The 19,601-nt window shown below is 44.0% G+C and overlaps 1 protein-coding gene across 3 annotated transcripts in view; it reads right to left on the reverse strand.

The window, feature by feature from the left end:
- Positions 1–19,601, reverse strand: part of LOC124556701 (1-acyl-sn-glycerol-3-phosphate acyltransferase alpha-like) — a 713,163-nt gene that overhangs the window by 232,135 nt on the left and 461,427 nt on the right. The window contains exon 1 of one of the 3 annotated variants that reach the window (XM_047130674.1): positions 19,450–19,557. The exons of the other annotated variants lie outside the window; for them this stretch is intronic. Coding sequence (XP_046986630.1) covers positions 19,450–19,549 — 100 coding nt within the window. The 5' untranslated portion in view covers positions 19,550–19,557. Of the gene's footprint in view, positions 1–19,449; positions 19,558–19,601 lie in introns of those variants that run through there. 3 annotated transcript variants of the gene reach the window in all.

Genomic DNA, 19,601 nt, shown 5'->3' on the forward strand with positions numbered 1-19,601 from the left:
TTTGCTTAGAACTGGGTTTCCACCTGAGCTCTTGATATTCATACAAGTGGTTCTCTTTTCTCCAAAGGTCTCTTTTATTTTCCTGTAGGCAGTATCTATCTTACCCCTAGTGAGATAAGCCTCTACATCCTTACATTTGTCCTCTAGCCATCCCTGCTTAGCCATTTTGCACTACCTGTCGATCTCATTTTTGAGACGTCTGTATTCCTTTTTGCCTGCTTCATTTACTGCATTTTTATATTTTCTCCTTTCATCAATTAAGTTCAATATTTCTGCTGTTATCCAAGGAGTTCTTCTAGCCCTCGTCTTTTTACCTACTTGATCCTCTGCTGCCTTCACTACTTCATCCCTCAGAGCTACCCATTCTTCTTCTACTGTACTTCTTTCCCCCATTCCTGTCAATTGTTCCCTTATGCTCTCCCTGAAACTCTGTACAAACTCTGGTTTAGTCAGTTTATCCAGGTCCCATCTCCTTAAATTCCCACCCCTATATGCAGTTTTTTTCCTCGGCACGATAGCATCTACCGGCAGTACGCTGCAACGTTCCACACAGCTCGCGGTGTACGTGTGTGTTCTGAAGAGCAGCAGGATGAGTTCACCGTACTCCACTGGCCACCAGATTCCTCGGATTTAAACCCAGTCCGAATCCGTGGGCCAACTCGATCTGGGTGCTCGCACCATAGATCGTCAACCGATAAACCTAGCAGAGATGACCGCGGCACTGGAGTCAGCGTGACTTCACATCCTTGTTGGTATCTTGCAGAACCTCACCGACTCTCTTCCTGTACGTTCCGCGTTGCGAAAGGTGGTTATCCAGACTTTTGACAGGCGGTCATATAAATGTAACTGGATAGTGTATATTGCCCAAAGTCCTGAAAAGCACAACAAGTACACCTTTACTGCATTTTTGTTTGCCAGTCCTCCTCGCACACTATCACTGTAATAATACTGTATTTGTGCACGGTGTAATGCATACGAATCATCGCCGTGTTTGGATAAATACTTGAGCGCTTTAATTCAGACGGCCGGCCAGTGTGGCCGAGCGGTTCTGGGCGCTACAGTCTGGAACCACGCGACCGCTACGGTCGCAGGTTCGAATCCTGCCTCGGGCATGGGTGTGTGTGATGTCCTTAGGTTAGTTAGGTTTAAGTAGTTCTAGCGGACTGATGACCTCAGAAGTTAAGTTCCATAGTGCTCAGAGCCATTTGAACCATTTAATTCCGACGGTTCATGTTTTATAAAATCTGATGTAGTATTTCTATCTGAAACTACGTCGCCTCGTTTATTCTGGCACATTTTAGGATGAAACCTTATATACATAAATTAATTTTGTCAGAGTTTCCTTCTAGCCCTGGGTTCATCTCTCTGATGTAAGAGCTTTGAAATGTTCCCAAAGTTGGTATTTCATTGTATTGTTCATAAGTTAGCAGAAATTGGTGCCTAATAACACATCTGTGCCTACCGTCAATGGGGTATTTATTACGTAAATTTTATTTATTATTTGGGGCAGATGCTTGAATCCTACTCCGTTAAGCGTTGTCTCTCGTCCGATAATTTTTGCAACTTCGACTTACTCATCATTAACATATTGCATGTGAATGCCGTCAGATTCTCCCTTAGCACTACTACTCCTTTCTCCTTCTCATCACCAACACACTTAATCGCGTCACCAGCAAGCCATCGCTACTGCCAATGCTCCCACTGCGAGGCAACAATGCGCACTAGTTTGAACTGGACGAAGTTAGTTCTCGTTGCAGCCGGGTCTATTGTTCCATTTATCGAGTAACAACACCAACAGGAGGATGTAACACTCCTGGAAGAAAGGGTATTTCGGATTCGTGGCTTAGCCCCAGTCCATGGAGGTGTTACCAGAATAAGTTCATTCTGGGAACTATTTTTAATAATCTGCCATTTTCCGTGTCTTGCAAGTTGGAAACTATTAATCCTCGAGGAAAAATTAATTAATGTAACTCAATTTTGTATTGTAAAAAGTTTCTGCTAGATGCTGCTGTTTCAGAGATATTCAAGAAAAACAGAACAATGACCTGTAAATGCCCTCTCCACCGCCTCCACGCTCAGACCTCACGGGTCAGGATTTTTAATTGTTCACGACGGGCTCCTACCACTGAACCAAAATTTGCGACTACGCCGATTTTTCCCCTATGTGGGGCACAAGGTCTCTGCGATATTAAAGATCCACCCTACACACTGAAAACCCTAATTCATGTGTAATCTCCGTTATGCTATCATCCACGCATCTTGCACTTATTATTATCCCATGTTCAAAGTCGGTGTCGGTTAACTCGTGACGTGCTGCTATGTTCACCACACAACTGTCTGTAACAGACTGCTCGGATACCGATTCCACACTGACGCCATACGCGGCATCTACCTGCAATATTCGGGAGTCAAACACAGCACGTCTTCAAACGGGGCAACACGTCCGGTGACTTTTGCGCACTGCGTTCATATTCCTTTTAGTTGGCACTAGAGAGAAATTTATGATTCATCCGAGATCATAAACTCACACAGTGTTGTCATCACAGCCAGTTCGCTGGCGTCTCCTGTACAAAGAATTCTGACCGAGATACCTTCTGGCCATTAAAACTGCTCTAACAAAAATTATAGAAATCGACGAAATTTTCTTGTTGTTAGTATACAGTACAATAAGATGAACACAAGATTAAAAGCCGGCCGGAGTGGCCGAGCGGTTAAAGGCGCTACAGTCTGGAACCGCACGACCGCTACGGTCGCAGGTTCGAATCCTGCCTCGGGCATGGATGTGTGTGATGTCCTTCGGTTAGTTAGGTTTAAGTAGTTCTAAGTTCTAGGGGACTTATGACCACAGCAGTTGAGTCCCATAGTGCTCAGAGCCATTTGAACCATTTGAACAAGATTAAAGGTGTAGGTAGTTAGGGATTGTAGAAGGTGTGAGACTATAAAGAGCTGTCACCTCTGGCAGCAGCAACGGCTCTAATCAGAATGGGTATCGAGCTGACATGAGCTTCGACGGCAGATATAAGTACTTCATTCCATTCTGTTTCAACTCTGTGCTAGAGTTCATCGATCACAGTGGCTGACGAGTAGTGGCATGCCAGTCTCTCGGCAACCATGACCAGATGTTTTCAGTGCATATGAGATCTGGAGAAAGTACTGGCCAGGGCGACATTCGAAGGCGCTTCGTATCGGCATAGGTATGGACAGTATAAGCAAGGTGCGGTCTTGCGTTTTTTCGTTTAAAGATAACATTTCAGAGACTTCGAAGAAAGCGCTCAGCCACCGACCCTAAGACGCCAGAAACGTAAAGCTTGCTGCGCATGTTATCGGATACGCGGACCAGAGGTGCTCATATCCTATACTTAATGACACCCACACCATCACGTCTGGTGCTGGTCCGTATGAAGATGACCAATGCACTATGGTAACGTTTATTCTACGTACGTGAATATGCCCATTGTGATGCTGTTCACTGAACTGGGCCTCGACTAAAAGGGTGTGGTGCCACTACTGTGTACAGTGTTGCCGTTGGGTGGACCACTGTCGACGCATTCCGTCTGTTGTCACGTCAAGGGAATCCGCAACAATAACAGAAATTCCGTGGTGTTGCGGACGTCGTCGTACTGTCCTTGTCCGGCTGAGAAAAAACAAACAAAAAAAAAACAAAAAACGGGAATAGTATGTCTGTCATCTCGGGTGCTAGTCTTGTGGGTTCGCTGAGATTCAACATGGGGTTGAGTATTGCCCTCCTGAACCGACCGCTTCCATATTCGCACAGCATACGTGGGATATTGATCAACGCGAGCCGTAATATCGCGGATCGATAAACAGCAGCCTCAATATGCCACTATTCTACCGCTGTCGGTTTGCGACACGTGCTGGTATATACTTCTCCTTCTAACAAGATGTTCTCACAAACGAAAAAAAAAAACACCAATGGAAAGAGATTTCTGAATAAGAAACCTAACGTGTAATCTTTCCTTGTGCACTACCGTTGAAAAATCCCAACACCAAAAGGAGATGTGATACATACACGAAAGTTGGTAGGCGTGTCTCTACATCTGACGTATGTCGTCTATCCAAATTTCACGTTAGTTGTATCAGAGTTGTACTAGTAGCGCTACTATGAGGGTGCAAATCAGGTTCCCTTTAGATACGCGCGGTAACTGTCGTGATCGTTAATTACCTTTGAGATTGGACGTAGTTAGTTGATGTTAGTCAAAAATGCCTTTGAATGGCTAAGATGGCATTATCAACACATCCCTGAGTTTGAACGAGGTCGTTTAATAGCTACACGAAGCTGGATGTTCCTTCCGCGATACTGCAGAAAGACTTGGCAGGAATGTGGCCACTGTACATGATTGCTGGCAGCGGTGGTAACGGGAAGGTACGGTCACAAGAAGACCGGGCTCCGGATAGCTATGTTGTACTAACAAGAGGGAAGACCGTCATGTTCGGCGTACGGCTGTGGCGCATGGTGCTGCGTTTGCAGCAGCAGTTCGAGCAGCAGTTGGCATCAGTGAACAGTGAACTGTTGCAAATCAGTTACTTCGAGGACAGCTCCCATGCCGACTCCCTGTAGCGTGCTTTCCACTGATCCCAAAACTTCAGTGATGTCAAATCAAATGGCTCTGAGCACTATGGGACTTAACTTCTGAGGTCATCAGTCCCCTAGAACTTACTGGTTCAACTGGCTCTGAGCACTATGGGACTTAACATCTGAGGTCATCAGTCCCCTAGAACTTAGAACTACTTAAACCGAACTAACCTAAGGACACCACACACATCCATGCCCGAGGCAGGATTCGAACCTGCGACCGTAGCGGTCGTGCGGTTCCAGACTGAAGCACCTAGCACCGCTCAGCTACATCGGCCGGCCCCCTAGAACTTAGAACTACTTAAACCTAGCTAACCTAAGGACATCACACAAAGCCATGCCCGAGGCAGGATTCGAACCTCCGACCGTAGCGGTCGTGCGGTTCCAGACTGAAGCACCTAGAACCGCTCGGCTACATCGGCCGGCCCCCTAGAACTTAGAACTACTTAAACCTAGCTAACCTAAGGACATCACACACAGCCATGCCCGAGGCAGGATTCGAACCTGCGACCGTAGCGGTCGCGCGGTTCCAGACTGTAGCGCCTAGAACCGCTCGGCCAACCAGGCCGGCTCAGTGGTGTCGAGTGAGAGTTCATCGGAGGGCGGAACGGAGGTCTGTGTTGTTTTCTGATTAAAGCCCATTCTGCTTCAGTGCCATTGATGGCCGTATGTCGGTTAGAAGGAATCCACTTCAGGGCTTGCAGCCAACCTGTATGCGGCCTACACACACGGGAGCTACACCTGGAGTAATAGTGCAGGGTGCGATTTCGTATGACAGCAGGAGCACCCTCGTGGTTATCCCACGCACCCTGACTGCTAATTTGTACATCAGTCTGGTGATTCGACCTGTTGTGCTGCCATTCATGAACAGCATTCCAGGAGGGTGTTTTCCAACAGCTATGTTCACTGATGCCAACTGCTGCTCGCCCACGTACCTGCTGTTGTAACCCAACAATCTCTACAAGAGTCGACATGTTGCCTTAGCCTGGTCGATCACCAGATCTGCATCCAGTCGAGCACATATGGGACATCATCGGACGACAGCTCCAGCTTCATCCACAAACAGCATAAACCGTCCCTGTATTGACCGACCAAGTGGAACTTGCATGAAACTCCATCCCACAGAGTAATGTCCGGCATTTGTACAACACAATGCATACACGTTTGCATGCTTGTATTCATCATTCTGACGATTACACCGGTTGTTAATGTACCAGCATGTCACATTTACAATAGCTTTTCTCACGCTTATGTTTACCCGTCAACTTGCAACATTAATTCCCTTAACATGTTACCTAGACAAATGTATTCCTTAAATTCCATTACTCTACGGTAACTATTTGTTGGTGTCGGGAATTTTTTTTTCGTCAGTGTATATGCAAGCATGTTCATGGTTACTTGAAGGCTATTGCATGCGCCTACACAGCGCTGCAATTTTATAGCCAGCAGTGTATCTGCTATACCCACGTTTCTGTTTAGATACCTCAGTATCGAGCCGCGTCGCGTTATTGCGATACAGCAATCTCGGTTACGGTGGCGGATGGGGGCCCAGACGAGTAATCCAATACTCTGAGGTATGCCGGAGTGTGGAAGACGCTGACAGCTTTGTGGCGCGCCGACCCACCCGTGTGATGGCGCGCCACTACAACAGAGGGCGTCAGCCAGACCCTGTGACGGCTCGGATATCGACCTAGTGGCTAGCCTTGGCTTGCTCCTCTCGTGTTATTCCCTCTTCCACTTTCACGTGGCCGGCTTGCCAGCTGATTCACTTTCTTTCGTCTGACACTTTTTTCTTTTCTACTGCACGTCCAAACATACACCAAAGGTTACAACAAACATTTATTCGACCTATATCATTTTTCTATTCACTATTGTCAGAAGACGTACGAAATGCAGGAAGACACGCGCAAGATCGATGATTCCCACAGGAACTAGGAGTTCACCTTGAACGTAAATAAAAGTAACGTATTGCGTATACATAGACGAAGAGATCCACCACCGTTCGATTACACTGTTGGCGACAAATCACTGGAATCAGTAAATACCGTAAAATTAATAGGAGTAACCAGACAGACCGACCTAAAGTAGAATGATCACATAGAAGAAATTGTAGGAAAAGTTAATTCGTTTTTCGAAAGGGTCCGCCTTGAGCAAAACACATTTTTTTCTTTTCTTCTGTTACCTAGACATGTTTCGATGAAGTTTCAGCATCATCCTCGGGCTTTTACCTTCTTTCTATTAAACAACAGAAGAAATTATCTTTATCAACTGTACATATACAAATTAGAATTTTTAGGGAAGTATTTACAAATCTGAAAAACAGAAAAGGTTTGTATACATATGTTTGTTTTTAAAATTTTAAATACTTTCTTAAAAATTGGAATTTGTATGTGTACAAGCAGTAAAGAGCATTTTTTGTGCTGTTTAATAGAAGAAAAATAAAAGCCCACTGATGATGCTGAAACTTCAGCGAAACACGCCTGGTTAACAGAAGAAAAGAAAAAAATATGTTTTGCTCAAAGTGACCGCCTTCCAAAAACAAATTTATTTGCAAGCAAAACACGGACAGAATGGCTTCAATCTCAAGATGATGCAGGAGAAACAGTTACCACGCTGAGATTGATTGGGAGAATCTAAATGAAATATAGCTCATGAATGAAACAAGTGTCTTACAAAGCATTTGATCGACCGATTCTCATAACTGATGCTCACCAGTCTGGGGTCCTCAACAAGTAAGATTAATTGAAGGAACAGCAATGAAGAGCGGCTCGTGTCGTCACGGAATCGTTTGCTCTGCTCGGGGACGTTTCGAAAATTTACAACGAACTCCAGTGGCAGAAGCTACAAGAATAGTTTAGTAATGAAATTTCGGGAGCGTACGGTTCACGAAGCAACGACCAAACTTGTACATCCTTCCAAGTACGCCTCGCGAAATGATCTCGACGAGAAAATGAGTGAGAAATTAGAGGCCATACGTAGCTTTACCGACAACATTCTTTCCATGCGCAGTTCGTGAGTGGAACAGGGAGGAAGGGAAAAGATACTGGTACATAAAGAACCTTCCAAAATACACAGTAAGAAATATGGAGGTAGAAGCAGATGTAGATTTATGTCACAACATTTTACAAACAGGTTATCTACAACGTGTACAAAAACCAGAATGCAGAGTTAACAGTCGAAGGATATAGAATAGATGCAGTAATTGAGAATTTAATGAGACAGGGCTGCAATACGTCCCCTAATCATCCATGTTATTCAGTCTGTACACTGAGCAAACAGTAAGGCAAGCCAAAGTGAAATCTAGAAGAGGAATTAATGTTCATGGAGAAGACACAAAGAACTGTTTGTTGGTGACATTTGAATTCTATTAGAGATGATTAAGGACTTGGGAGATCATTTGTGCGAAACGGACAGTTATAATACGAAAATCAACAGAAAAAGGGAAATAAAGACAGTCGATGTTGAGGGAAATAGATTACGAAATGAGACACTAAAAGTGGGAGATGATTACTTGGGTTGCAAAATGACTCATGTTGACAGAAATAAGACAATATAAAAAGAATAGCAAGAAGAGCTTTCCCAGAAAGATTTAATATGGCAGCTTCGAATATGAATTTAAATATTGGCAAGCTTTTTCTGAAAATTTTGTACCTGGAGTGTAGCTGTATATGGGAGTGGAACGTAGACGATAAACAGTACAAACAACAAGAGAGTAAAAGCTTATGAAATGTGGTGCTACAGAATAATTACGAAGATTACATGGGCAAGTCGAGTAATTAATGACGAGGTAATCAACTTGAGGTTGAAGCTCTTCTGTCTCAGTTTGCTTGCAAACACATTTGTTTTTTTTATGGAGAGCGTTCGACTTGAGCAAAACACAATTTTTCTTTACTTTTTACACCACAACTTACAAACAGTCATACAGAACATAAACGCACATAACACAACCACACAGGACACACAAGCACACATGAACAAGTAAATGGTACACTCTCATTACAACAACAAAGCAACCCATAGAATAGGGAATATATTTAAAAAAAACAAGGGCTTAAAATGGTCTACAGAACAGATAACTCAATAATGGAGAAAACTAAGGCAGTCAACACACGTACAGACAAAAACAACACATCTGGTGTTTACCTGCTGACATGTCAAGACTGCAAATCAATTTATATAGGACAGACAAGCAGAAACATTAATGCCAGATACACTGAGCACAGAAGAGCATTAAGCAGTAACAGCTGTCATTCTACACTTTCTGAGCACCTTATGGACAACACAACACACATTAACACTGACTTGAAAATTCTCAAATGCGGCTACATCCCACCACAAAAACTAACAATTAAAGAATGCTTGATAAATAGAAGAAAGCCATAATTGAAGGAAAACAAGTAATAAAGGAATACATAGTTCTCTGCAATGGAACTCTGTTCTCTGCCCTCGAAAAACTATCAAAGAAACCCCCCTCCAAACACATAAACACACACACACACACACACACTCACACATAAAATACATAAAAAAATAAATAAAAATAAAAGCAGTAAATAAATAAAACTCCTATCAGTTCAACTACACACACACAGTCTTCCACGTAGTACTAATTAATGGTAGTCGTAAAATTTCGAAGTAAATGACTGTTCTACATTAAGTTCTATATCACTGCAGATGACAGACTGGAAAACAAAACAATTACATTAAATAACATAAAAATCCAGGCAGTCCACAGAATGTGGTAACTATGTCTGTTTTTCAAATCTCTGAATACTGTCTTAAAAACTCAAATTTATATATGTATAAATAGTAAAAAGAATTTTTTTGTTTTATAGGAAATAACGCAAAGCCCGCTGATGATGCTGAAGCTTCAGCGAAAGCATAAAGATATTATGTCCTCGGCCTCCACTTTAACACGCTTACCAAATTTAATGTTCCTCATCTTCTTCTGCACTTTATTTATTCGACCCTTGCTTGTCATGGTGCCTATGTCTTCCTTGGCCTTCGTATACTTATTCGGCTTACCAGATTATAATATCTGACTCTGGAAGAGATGGTCTAGCGCATTTCACTTTGCGAGATGTCCTCTTCATTTTCTTTTGTTGTAGTCAATTGTTTCTTACATTTGTTTAATTCCTTCCTAATGTAGCTGTTTCTTAATCTGTCTACTCTGGTACAGCCTCTCACATCCCTAAGATTTCAACTGCCTGGATCTAACTGTCTGTGAGCCATAACTCACTTCTGTAAAGTATTGTGTGGACTTCCAATACTTTATAAAACTTCATTCGTGTTGTTTTTTGTTTTATTTCTAATGAACCCGTTCATTGTTTCAAATATGTTACACGTTGCCACACAAGTACGTAATGTCACATCCAAGATAATTACATTGTTAGACCTGTTCTGCTACTGTGTTGTTCATTACTGTTTTTGTTCTTATGGAGTCCTTTCCCACAAAAATCATTGCCTCTAGTTTTCTTTGCAGATGTAGTGATATTGTAATCTACAGCAATTTTGCTTAGAAGATAATTTCCTTTTTGCAGATCAGTCTCTTTCTCTTTTAAAACTGTGACATCGTCTGTATATGAAACAAAATTTAGCCTAGCCTCTTCGTCTATTCTAATATGTGCATGAAACTTTGTTTTGTTCAAATGTTCAAATGTGTGTGAAATCATATGGGACTTAACTGCTAAGGTCATCAGTCTCTAAGCTTACACACTACTTAACCTAAATTATCCTAAGGACAAACACACACACCCATGTCCGAGGGAGGACTCGAACCTCCGCCGGAACCAGCCGCACAGTCTATGACTGCAGCGCCTTAGAAACTTTCTTTTCCACGCACGTATAAATCTCCTATATGTTTTATACATAATTTCACCTGACAGCACATCGGAATTTACATACTTGGATTAGAGTGCAAGCCCTCATAAAATCACACAATGTTATATCTTAGGGTTTGGCCAGACATCACAACTGAAGACATGCTACCAAGGGTATTCTAAACACACGTTGGTTTATGTACTGACTTCGTTGTGAAAGACGTCATAGTTGCCTTTCAGCTAATCAGACTTATTGAAAGTTACATACAGGCAATCGCTTGCGCTAATAATGCTGAATTCAGAATCCGTGTACTGTCTCTGACGGCACAGAAGTGCGGCGCAGTTCAACACGGCACGAGTATAGCGGCAGAACCGTGTGGGAACAGACGGTGGCCGCGGTTGATCAAATGAGCGGCTATTCAGTGTGTCAGCAGTCGGCGGGTAGCTTCCGCAAGGGCGGCCGTGCCATTCAGGGGCAGCCGCGGTACAGTTCTGCCGCACGTGCTGCAACAGTACCGTGTATTGGGTGGCGCCGTCCCTGGAACCCGTCATCCCGTGCGGCGGGTTATACGTGCGCCGCCGGATTAGCATTCTGCCCGCTAGGCCAGTTCATTGCGTTCACTGGATTCGGACTGCGGGGGAACGGAGGTCATACCCCCGTCTAGCCACTGCATCTATACCTACATTTATGCTCTGCAAAGTAGTGTAAAGTGCATGGCGGAGGATACGTCCCTTTGAACTACGTATTACGGTTCCTTTCGCGTATGGAGAGCCAGTGCACGCGCCATAATTAGTTTAATCTTCTTTTCACGCTCTCTTCGGGAGTGGTACCTCAGGAGCTGTAGTATTCCTACACGAAACACTCGATACTGAAAATATTGTAACTGGGATTGCGTGGGATGGGTGGCGTCTATCTTCAAGGATCTGCCATTTTTCAATATTTCCGTGGCCCTCTCATTACAGATTTTTCGACATTTCTGTGCCCACCTGGCAATTCGTGCTGATCTTTTGTACGAGGGGAATTCAATAAGTAGTGCAACACATTTGTTTTATTGGCTAGTTTCAGTTAAAAAATGCGGAATTTGTTGTGGAACATCGTGGAATATTCCCGCTTCGGCCCCTACAGATTCATGAAGTTACGATGGGTGGCGGAGCTATAGGTAGTGGCGTCTGTAATGGAGGTGAGTTCCCAGCATAGAACTGTCATTGAGTTTCTTTTGGTGGAAAACGAGAGCATTGCAGATATTCATAGGAGCCTGTAAAATGCCTACGAGACCTAGCAGTGAACAAAAGCACAGTGAGTCGTTGGGCGAGGCGTCTGTCATCATCGCAACATGGTCGCGCAAACCTGTCTGATATCCCGCGTGCCTGCTGGCAGCACACATCTGTCTCTCCTGCAATGTTGGAGCGTGCGGACACTCTCACTGGAGGTGAACGATAAATCACAAAAATGAAAACGAACTTCTCCTTTTGCAGGACAATGCAAGGCCTCACACAAGTCTGTGCACCCGAGAGGAGCTCACAGAAGCCGCGCGGAGTGGCCGCTTGGTTTGAGGCGCCATGTCACGGATTGTGCGGCCCCTCTCGCCGGAGGTTCGAGTCCTCCCTCGGGCATGGGTGTGTGTGTTGTTCTTAGCGTAAGTTAGTTTAAGTAGTGTGTAAGTCTAGGGACAGATGACCTCCGCAGTTTGGTCCTTAAAAAGAAAAAATAATAACCTCACAGAACGACATTGTACTGTTCTTCCTCAACCTCCCTACAGACCGGGTGTCGCACCTTCTGACTTCGGTGTGTTTGATCCAATGACGGATGCGCTCCACGAGAAGAATTACGTGAATAATGGGGAGGTTGTATTGTATTCCATGGAACTGGGGACCTAGAAACGACAGAGAGGCTTCATCCCCCCCTCCCCTGTAGCCGTCAGTGGTTCACAACCCCATAACAGGCTACAGCAGTCTATTCACCCCATCGAGGCCCCACACGGAACCCAGGGTTACTGTGCGGTTCGGCCCCCAGTGGGCCCCCCCCCCCCTTCCTTCCCCCGCGGGAACGTCTCACACCAGAGGAGTGTAAGCCCAATGTTTGTGTGGTAGAGCAATTATGGTGTACGTGTGCGTGGAGAAAGTGTTTCCACAGCAATCGCCGACATACTGTAACTGAGGCGGAATAAGGAGAACCGGTCCACATTCGCCGAGGCAGATGGAAAACCGCCTGAAAAACCATCCACAGACTGCCCAGCACACCGGACCTCGACACTAATCCGCCGGGCGGATTCGTGCCGGGAATCGGCGCAATGGTGAGGTTACTGATCTAGCAAGACGACCGGTTGAGTGATACCATGCAGGCATATACGCCCTTCCGGTAAGATGACGTAAGGCCGTCGCATTGAACGGAGATTATATTGAAAAATAGAGTTTGTAGCCAACAGAGTGGAATCTTGAAAAAAATCAACCTGCTTTCAGAAAAAAAAAGTCTATGTTGCATTACTTATTGAACGCCCGTCTCTGGAACCGCAAGTCCGCTACGGTCGCAGGTTCGAATCCTAATGACCTCAGCAGTTGAGTCCCATAGTGCTCAGAGCCATTTGAACCATTTTTGAACGCCCGTCGTATTATGAATTATTATTTGCAGTGATATATTTTGACACCAATCGTTTACTTATGCTGTACTGCCTATTGTCCTACAAGTGCTGCCTTAAACTTGTCTGAGCACTTACATATTGAATACTCAGCTGCCTTCCATCCTTGGTATTGGGCGACGCCGTGGAGTAGCGCCCCTGCCCCATTTACACGGTTTGCCAGTCACTGTACTATGTTACTACACACGATAAAACAGACAGAGCATACTGTTGCAGTGATCTCTTTTTTGAGTGGTGCTTTGTGCTAATAAAACTACTGCATATAATGGGACCGAGCGAGGTGGCGCAGTGGCTAGCCCACTGGACTCGATTTAGGGAGGACGACGGTTCAATTCCGCGTCCGGCCATCCTGATTTAGGTTTTCCGTGATTTCCCTAAATCGCTCCAGGCAAATGCCGGGATGGTTCCTCTGAAAGGGCACGGCCGACTTCCTTCCCCGTCCTTCCCTAATCCGATGAGACCGATGACCTCGCTGTCTGGTCTCCTCCTCCAAACAACCCAACCGAACATATAATGGGGTTTGAGTGAGCCGTTACTTTATCTGTTATCTTACAGTAACAAAGTTTATTTGTTTACCACTGATGCAAATGGGAGATGACATCAGAGGATACCGCAGATATCATGATCTTACATGGTAAACCCAAGTTGCACAGTGTAGGCATATTGCCTTAGGGGAACACAGTGAGCGACTTGTAAACTCAGCCTCAAATCACACAAATGGTTTCATTACTGGTTTCGTCATGTTAACAAATCATCAGATAATCTATTTAAAAAGAAAGAAAAAGGAGGATAGTAAAATATTTGGTTAAGTTGTCATCATCCCGAAGGTTGGTTTGAACACTGCACTACTTTACTAGGCATTGTCTTATAGGAGGAGGCATGCAGTTGCCTTTCTCAGACGTTTGAATCGATTCACTCAGCCATTTATAGGGGAACTACAGTTTACCTTGGACTTTTTCAAGGTCCGATCGAACGAGAAATTAGAATCACAATGAAAACCCGATGAAGCCGGCCGCGGTGGACGAGCGGTTCTAGGCGCCTCAGTCCGGAACCACGCGGCTGCTACGGTCGCAGGTTCGGATCCTGCCTCGGGCATGGATGTGTGTGATGTCCTTAGGTTATTAGGTTTAAGTAGTTCTAAGTTTAGGGGACTGATGACCTCAGATATTAAGTCCCATAGTGCTTAGAGCCATTTGAACCATTTTTGAAAACCCGATGAAGCTTTGCGCAGATGTGTCGCACAGTGTCTCTAGTATGCCTGTCTATCGCGTCACGTTGCACTTTTTAGTTCTGAGTGCACAATGTGCACATAAACACGCCTACAACAACAGAGTCTCCCATAAAGTATGAAGTGCATCGCGCGACGGCTACGGTCGCAGGTTCGAATCCTGCCTCGGGCATGGATGTTTGTGATGTCCTTAGGTTAGTTAGCTTTAACTAGTTCTAAGTTCTAGGGGACTAATGACCTCAGCAGTTGAGTCCCATAGTGCTCAGAGCCATTTGAACCATATGAAGTGGATGCCCTCGTGTTGAGTGGTTCCGCCCGATTCCCATGCATCCCACATAACGTAATAGCCACGAGTGACAGCAAAGTGCGACAGTGGTGCAGGAACTTTGAAGCAGAACGAACAGACGTTCATGACGGTATGTGTTTGATCACCCATCATACAGTCCGGACGTGGCTCTCTCTGATTTTCATCTCTTTGCTTATATGAACCGCTAGCTATGAGGGCAGCATTTTAACACAGACGACGATCTGCAATTCAGCGCACAGAATTGGCGGAAAGCACAGGCGGCTGCATTCAGTGACGAGGGAATTGGAAAGTTGGTACCACTCTACGACCAATAGCAAGTCGGATCGGTGACGGAGTGGAGAAGTAGCTGGAAGGTGTAGCTAAATGTTGGAAATAAAAGTTTTTTATTTTCAATGTGGTTTCCGTTTCACGACCGACCGGATCCTGAAAAAAAAAGAAAAAAAAGAAAATAGTCCTCGTATGTGCAACCGCATGAAGTCCAATATGATACAAAGGAGCGACTTGTACGATTTAGGAAAAACAGTGAAAACATAAAGGTGAATGACCGGACGGGAATTTGAGCAGTCGTCCTGTCGCAGAGTGCTAACCTCTGTCCCACTGCACTCGGTACGTGTCAGATCACTGAAATCTTTTCACAATTCTAACCATCTCAAAAAACCACAAATTTGTACTCTGCATCTGGTACCACTAAAATTATGTAGATTACATATTCCTTTTGGGATAACACCAAACTTGCAATCATTTGTGAACGCAACAGATTCAGTGTTTCGAATAGTTCAGACATCCAAATGCCTAAAGTACTTTTTATAGTAAAGGACTGAAAATGCAAGCGAGATTCCAAAGTCAAAAACAGCTAAAAATACCATGCTTTGTAGCGCCAGGAAGGTGTAAAACAAGAGAATGGGGAGGGGCGCGTCAGTGATTACGCAGTATTTTAACGTGCTATTGGCCGACTCAGGAAATCTACGTCAAATTCCACCTAACTGCACCTGAACTGACAAAGTAAAAATGTCCTCAACTTGGGGTTTGGTTTGAACATGCAGCACTTTGCTAGTAATGGTCCTATTGGAGTATATTTGCCCTCTTCTTTGTTCGACAGATGATCGAGTGAGTTCACACGATGGAAAGACACTAGGCTCGTGTTCAGGAAGACGCCGGTTCAAACCTCAGTCAGGCCATTCAGATTTATGTGATTTCTCTGAGTCGTTTATTGGAAATGGCCGGATGGTTCCTCTGAAAAGAGCGTCCAATTTCCTTCCCCATCCTTCGCAAATGCGAGCTTGATCTCCGTCACCAATGAATTGGACACAAACTGTACATTGGCCCCTAATCTCCCTCCATATTTTCTTCGACCTGTGGACAATTTGAGCAGCCATTTACAGAGAGGTCTACATTTTGACACGGAATCCGAACTACGGAATAAATTGGTATTTTACGCGTTTATGAAATATTGCCAAAGGTGACAGACTTATTAGCAGTAGTAGTAACAGTTGTTGTTGTTGCCGTGGTCGTCGTCGTAGTGAGCACTTGCAGCTTCCTCGCTTGTCTATCCTCTGCGTATCTACTACAAACTTCATCCGCTTGAAACAGTTGTTTGTTGCCAAGCCTTGGTCTCCCTCTACAATGTTTACCCGCCACACTTCCCTGCATTTCCAAGCTGATGATTCCCTGATGCCTCAGGATGTGCCCCATCAATACGTCCCACCTTTCAGCTAAATTGGTCCTTTAAGATTTTTCTCCCCGAATTGATTCATTACCTCTTCATCTGTTATTCGAGCTTCCCATCAACCTTCAGCATTCTCCTATAGAACAACATTTCACAATCTTCTAGTCTCTTTTTGTCTGTACTGTTGATCGTCCATATATCATTACTGTATACGGCTACACACCACACAAACACCTTCAGAAGAGCCTACCTAACATTTAACTTTATAATCGATGTCAATATGTTACTCTTTTCCGGAAAAGCTACTGCTAGTCTACATTTTATATCCTCTTAATTTCGGCCATTATTAATTACACTATTGCTCAAATAATAAAATTCGTCTATAATTCATTTTGTCTGATTCTCAACTTTACGTCCCTCTGCATCACCTGACTTAATTAAAATCCACTTTATTGCTCTAATTTTACGTTTGCTGTTGTTCATCTTACAACCTCTTTTCAAGACACTATCCATTCATTTCAGCTAATATTCCAAATTCTTTGCCTACTCCGAGATAATTTCAGTGTGAAGTGGGAGAAAAATATATTGCCGACTACGAATCGAACCGATAACTTCTGATACTCACTCAGCCACCTAATAAAACTTCAACGATATTTTTAATAGGAAACATAGTGTGCCGACAAGTATGTAACTGGTTTACCATTGGCCATACCAATCTGAGTTAGCTGTTAACAACTCCAGAAACAGGTCAGCAACGTTCGTGGCCACGGCCACTATTTCAATGACTCATTAAGTCAGTAGTCTCGTATTTACCGGAAAGAAGCTTAGCGTCCAAAATTACGTCGACATCGTTAAAGATGGCGCACAACTCAAGGCCGCGAGGATGAGGGTGTGCACTGGGATTAAAACTATGTGCCAGAACAAGACTCGAACTCGGGGCCTTTGCCTTTCGCGGGCATGTTCTCTACCTACTGAGAGAATTTGCTCGTGAATGGCAAAGGTCCCGAGTGCGAGTCTCACTCGGTTTCAATCTGCCAGAAAGTTTCAAGAAGTTTGGCTTTTGCCTCATGTGACTACTTCTGAGTCGGCAGCACAGCCCCGATAAATTTGAAGAATGACGCCGTATTCATCAGTCTGTTATTTTAAAGTAGTACTTAATTACGCACAACTAGTCAGTTTCTGTCTTCTAAAATGCACAGTAGATGAGGATACATCATCCTCGTAAGTATCACCTGACTTCTGTTTTATATTGCTCACGACATTGCTGTGTCAGTTGTGCACTCTGAGAACGAGCACACAGTAGAAACTAAATTGTAGTGCTTAATAAAGTACTGCTTTAGGATAACTGCCTGATGAATACGACGTCATTCTTTACATTTGCCTAAAGCGTTTGAGAGGAAATCATAATTACGCTAGTCTTTGGGTAGAAAGGCGTAAGTCCAGTTTCCACAATTTAACAGGCGATACCTATATCACTCTCCCTCGTGATTATTTGTATTTGCGTGTGTTGACCCAAATGCAAGAAGAAAAACAATCTGTCCTGATTAAAACATTTAAAAAATTAATGTTCAAAAAAAGTTGCCATGGTTTCTTGCAAGAACGTCAAATTTTGTCATTTTTTACTATTTCTGGACTTGTACAATTTCGACCAAAGAAAAATCTAAATCAAGATGACCAGATGGGGATTTGAACACCTCTGCTTCCGAGTACGAATCCAAAATCTTTACCAACGCCCACTGCTTCTGTGACTCAGTAACATAGCCGTCTCGTTCTTAATAACTGCACAGCAGCTGTCTGCGATCCGGGAATGAGTGTGCACCTTCAATTGTCGCTCTCACGCTAAACAATGAAAATTACAAATTTTTATTACCTTTACGTTTCTTATTAAGATTTTACTTACCATGCCCAGTCTTTCTCGCTAGATACACGATTAATTGATGGACCGAAGGTCACGGGCAATACGGAATGCGTTCTAAGCTACAGTACAGATCAACATTCATTCAATAAGCAATCAGGAGGCGTGAAAGAGAGGTCCACAGACTGATTTCCACATCTAGCTGCGCGAAGACATTTGTAATCTCGCTCTCTCGTGGTTTTCTTCTGCTACAGGACTACATTTGCCACCCACTTCTGTTGCCCATGACATTGGCACTCGGTACAACTCCGTCCATGGGCGTGCCCAGCAAGGAGGCAGCCGCCGCGCCTCCTCCTCCCCCATCCCAGACAAAATTGATCTCCACAAACCACACATACAGACATATCAGTTTGAAGAAAGCTATGTAAAGGTTACTGACTAGTAACAAGTGAACTCCGAATTATATGTCGTGAAATCTTAAAACTATTTTGTAATTAATCACGAAACTAATACTAAATCAGCCCCCCCCCCCCCCAGCCCACTCCTCCAAGATCAGATCCTGGGTACGCTCTTTGCTCCATCTTTCCTGGAGCGCCACACTGTAAACCCCGTCACAACAATATACTCATGTACACATACTAGGCACAATACCTCAAAAAAAAAAAAAAAAAAAAAAAAAAAAAAAAAAAAAAAAAAAAAAAAAAAAAAAAAAAAAAAACAGTGAGCGTCTTGTAAAATTTTTTTCATAACTACAAGCGCAGAATATGATCAACTATTAATCGAAAGTAATAATAAAAAAAGCCCCCGGAAAAGACAGCGACAACTCAAAAATTAATTCTATAAAATTTATATTAAAAAAGTATAAGCTTCCTTTAAATTTCATGTAAGTATTTTTGACAGTAACTGGCATTATTTTTTCGTGCACGTTGGGTACTTTACACGAATTTTTCTTTTTGGTGATAAGAATTAAAGATGCCGTTTTTCGATTTGGGTCACTTTTCCTGCTGGGTGCGAAACGTACAAGTGAGGCACGAAATGAAAAGATTAATTGTAAATTTCAATACAGATACAAAATCTCTCCCAATGGATATGTCAGCATCAGTGAAGTGATAGACAAAAATCTAGGAACTGGGCGGGGATCGAACCCGAGAACTTCACATCTACAGTCGGGTACTTTACCACTGGGCCACAATAAAAAATGAAAAAGCACGTTCTGTAATTATGACTCTCACACAGCCACCCATTCCGAGCCAGTCGGCGTCCTGGAAACGAGAGTAAATCTGAAGTGCGGGCACGGAGGAGTTTGTTTACAGGAGGCGAGGCAGGCACGTGGGCGACGCTTACCGTGCGCGGCGGCTGCCGGCGGCAGTCGGCTCAGATCGATGTCGCGGCACGCAGTAGCAGCGGCGGCGGCAGCGGCGGGTGGCGGCAGCGTGCGTGCCATGGCGAGCCCCGCGGCGCACTGGCCACCAGCCGGCGGCGCGCCCACTTATCTA

The sequence above is a fragment of the Schistocerca americana genome, chromosome X, assembly GCF_021461395.2.
Source record: "Schistocerca americana isolate TAMUIC-IGC-003095 chromosome X, iqSchAmer2.1, whole genome shotgun sequence".
In the NCBI taxonomy this organism is placed as follows: Eukaryota; Metazoa; Arthropoda; class Insecta; order Orthoptera; family Acrididae; genus Schistocerca; species Schistocerca americana.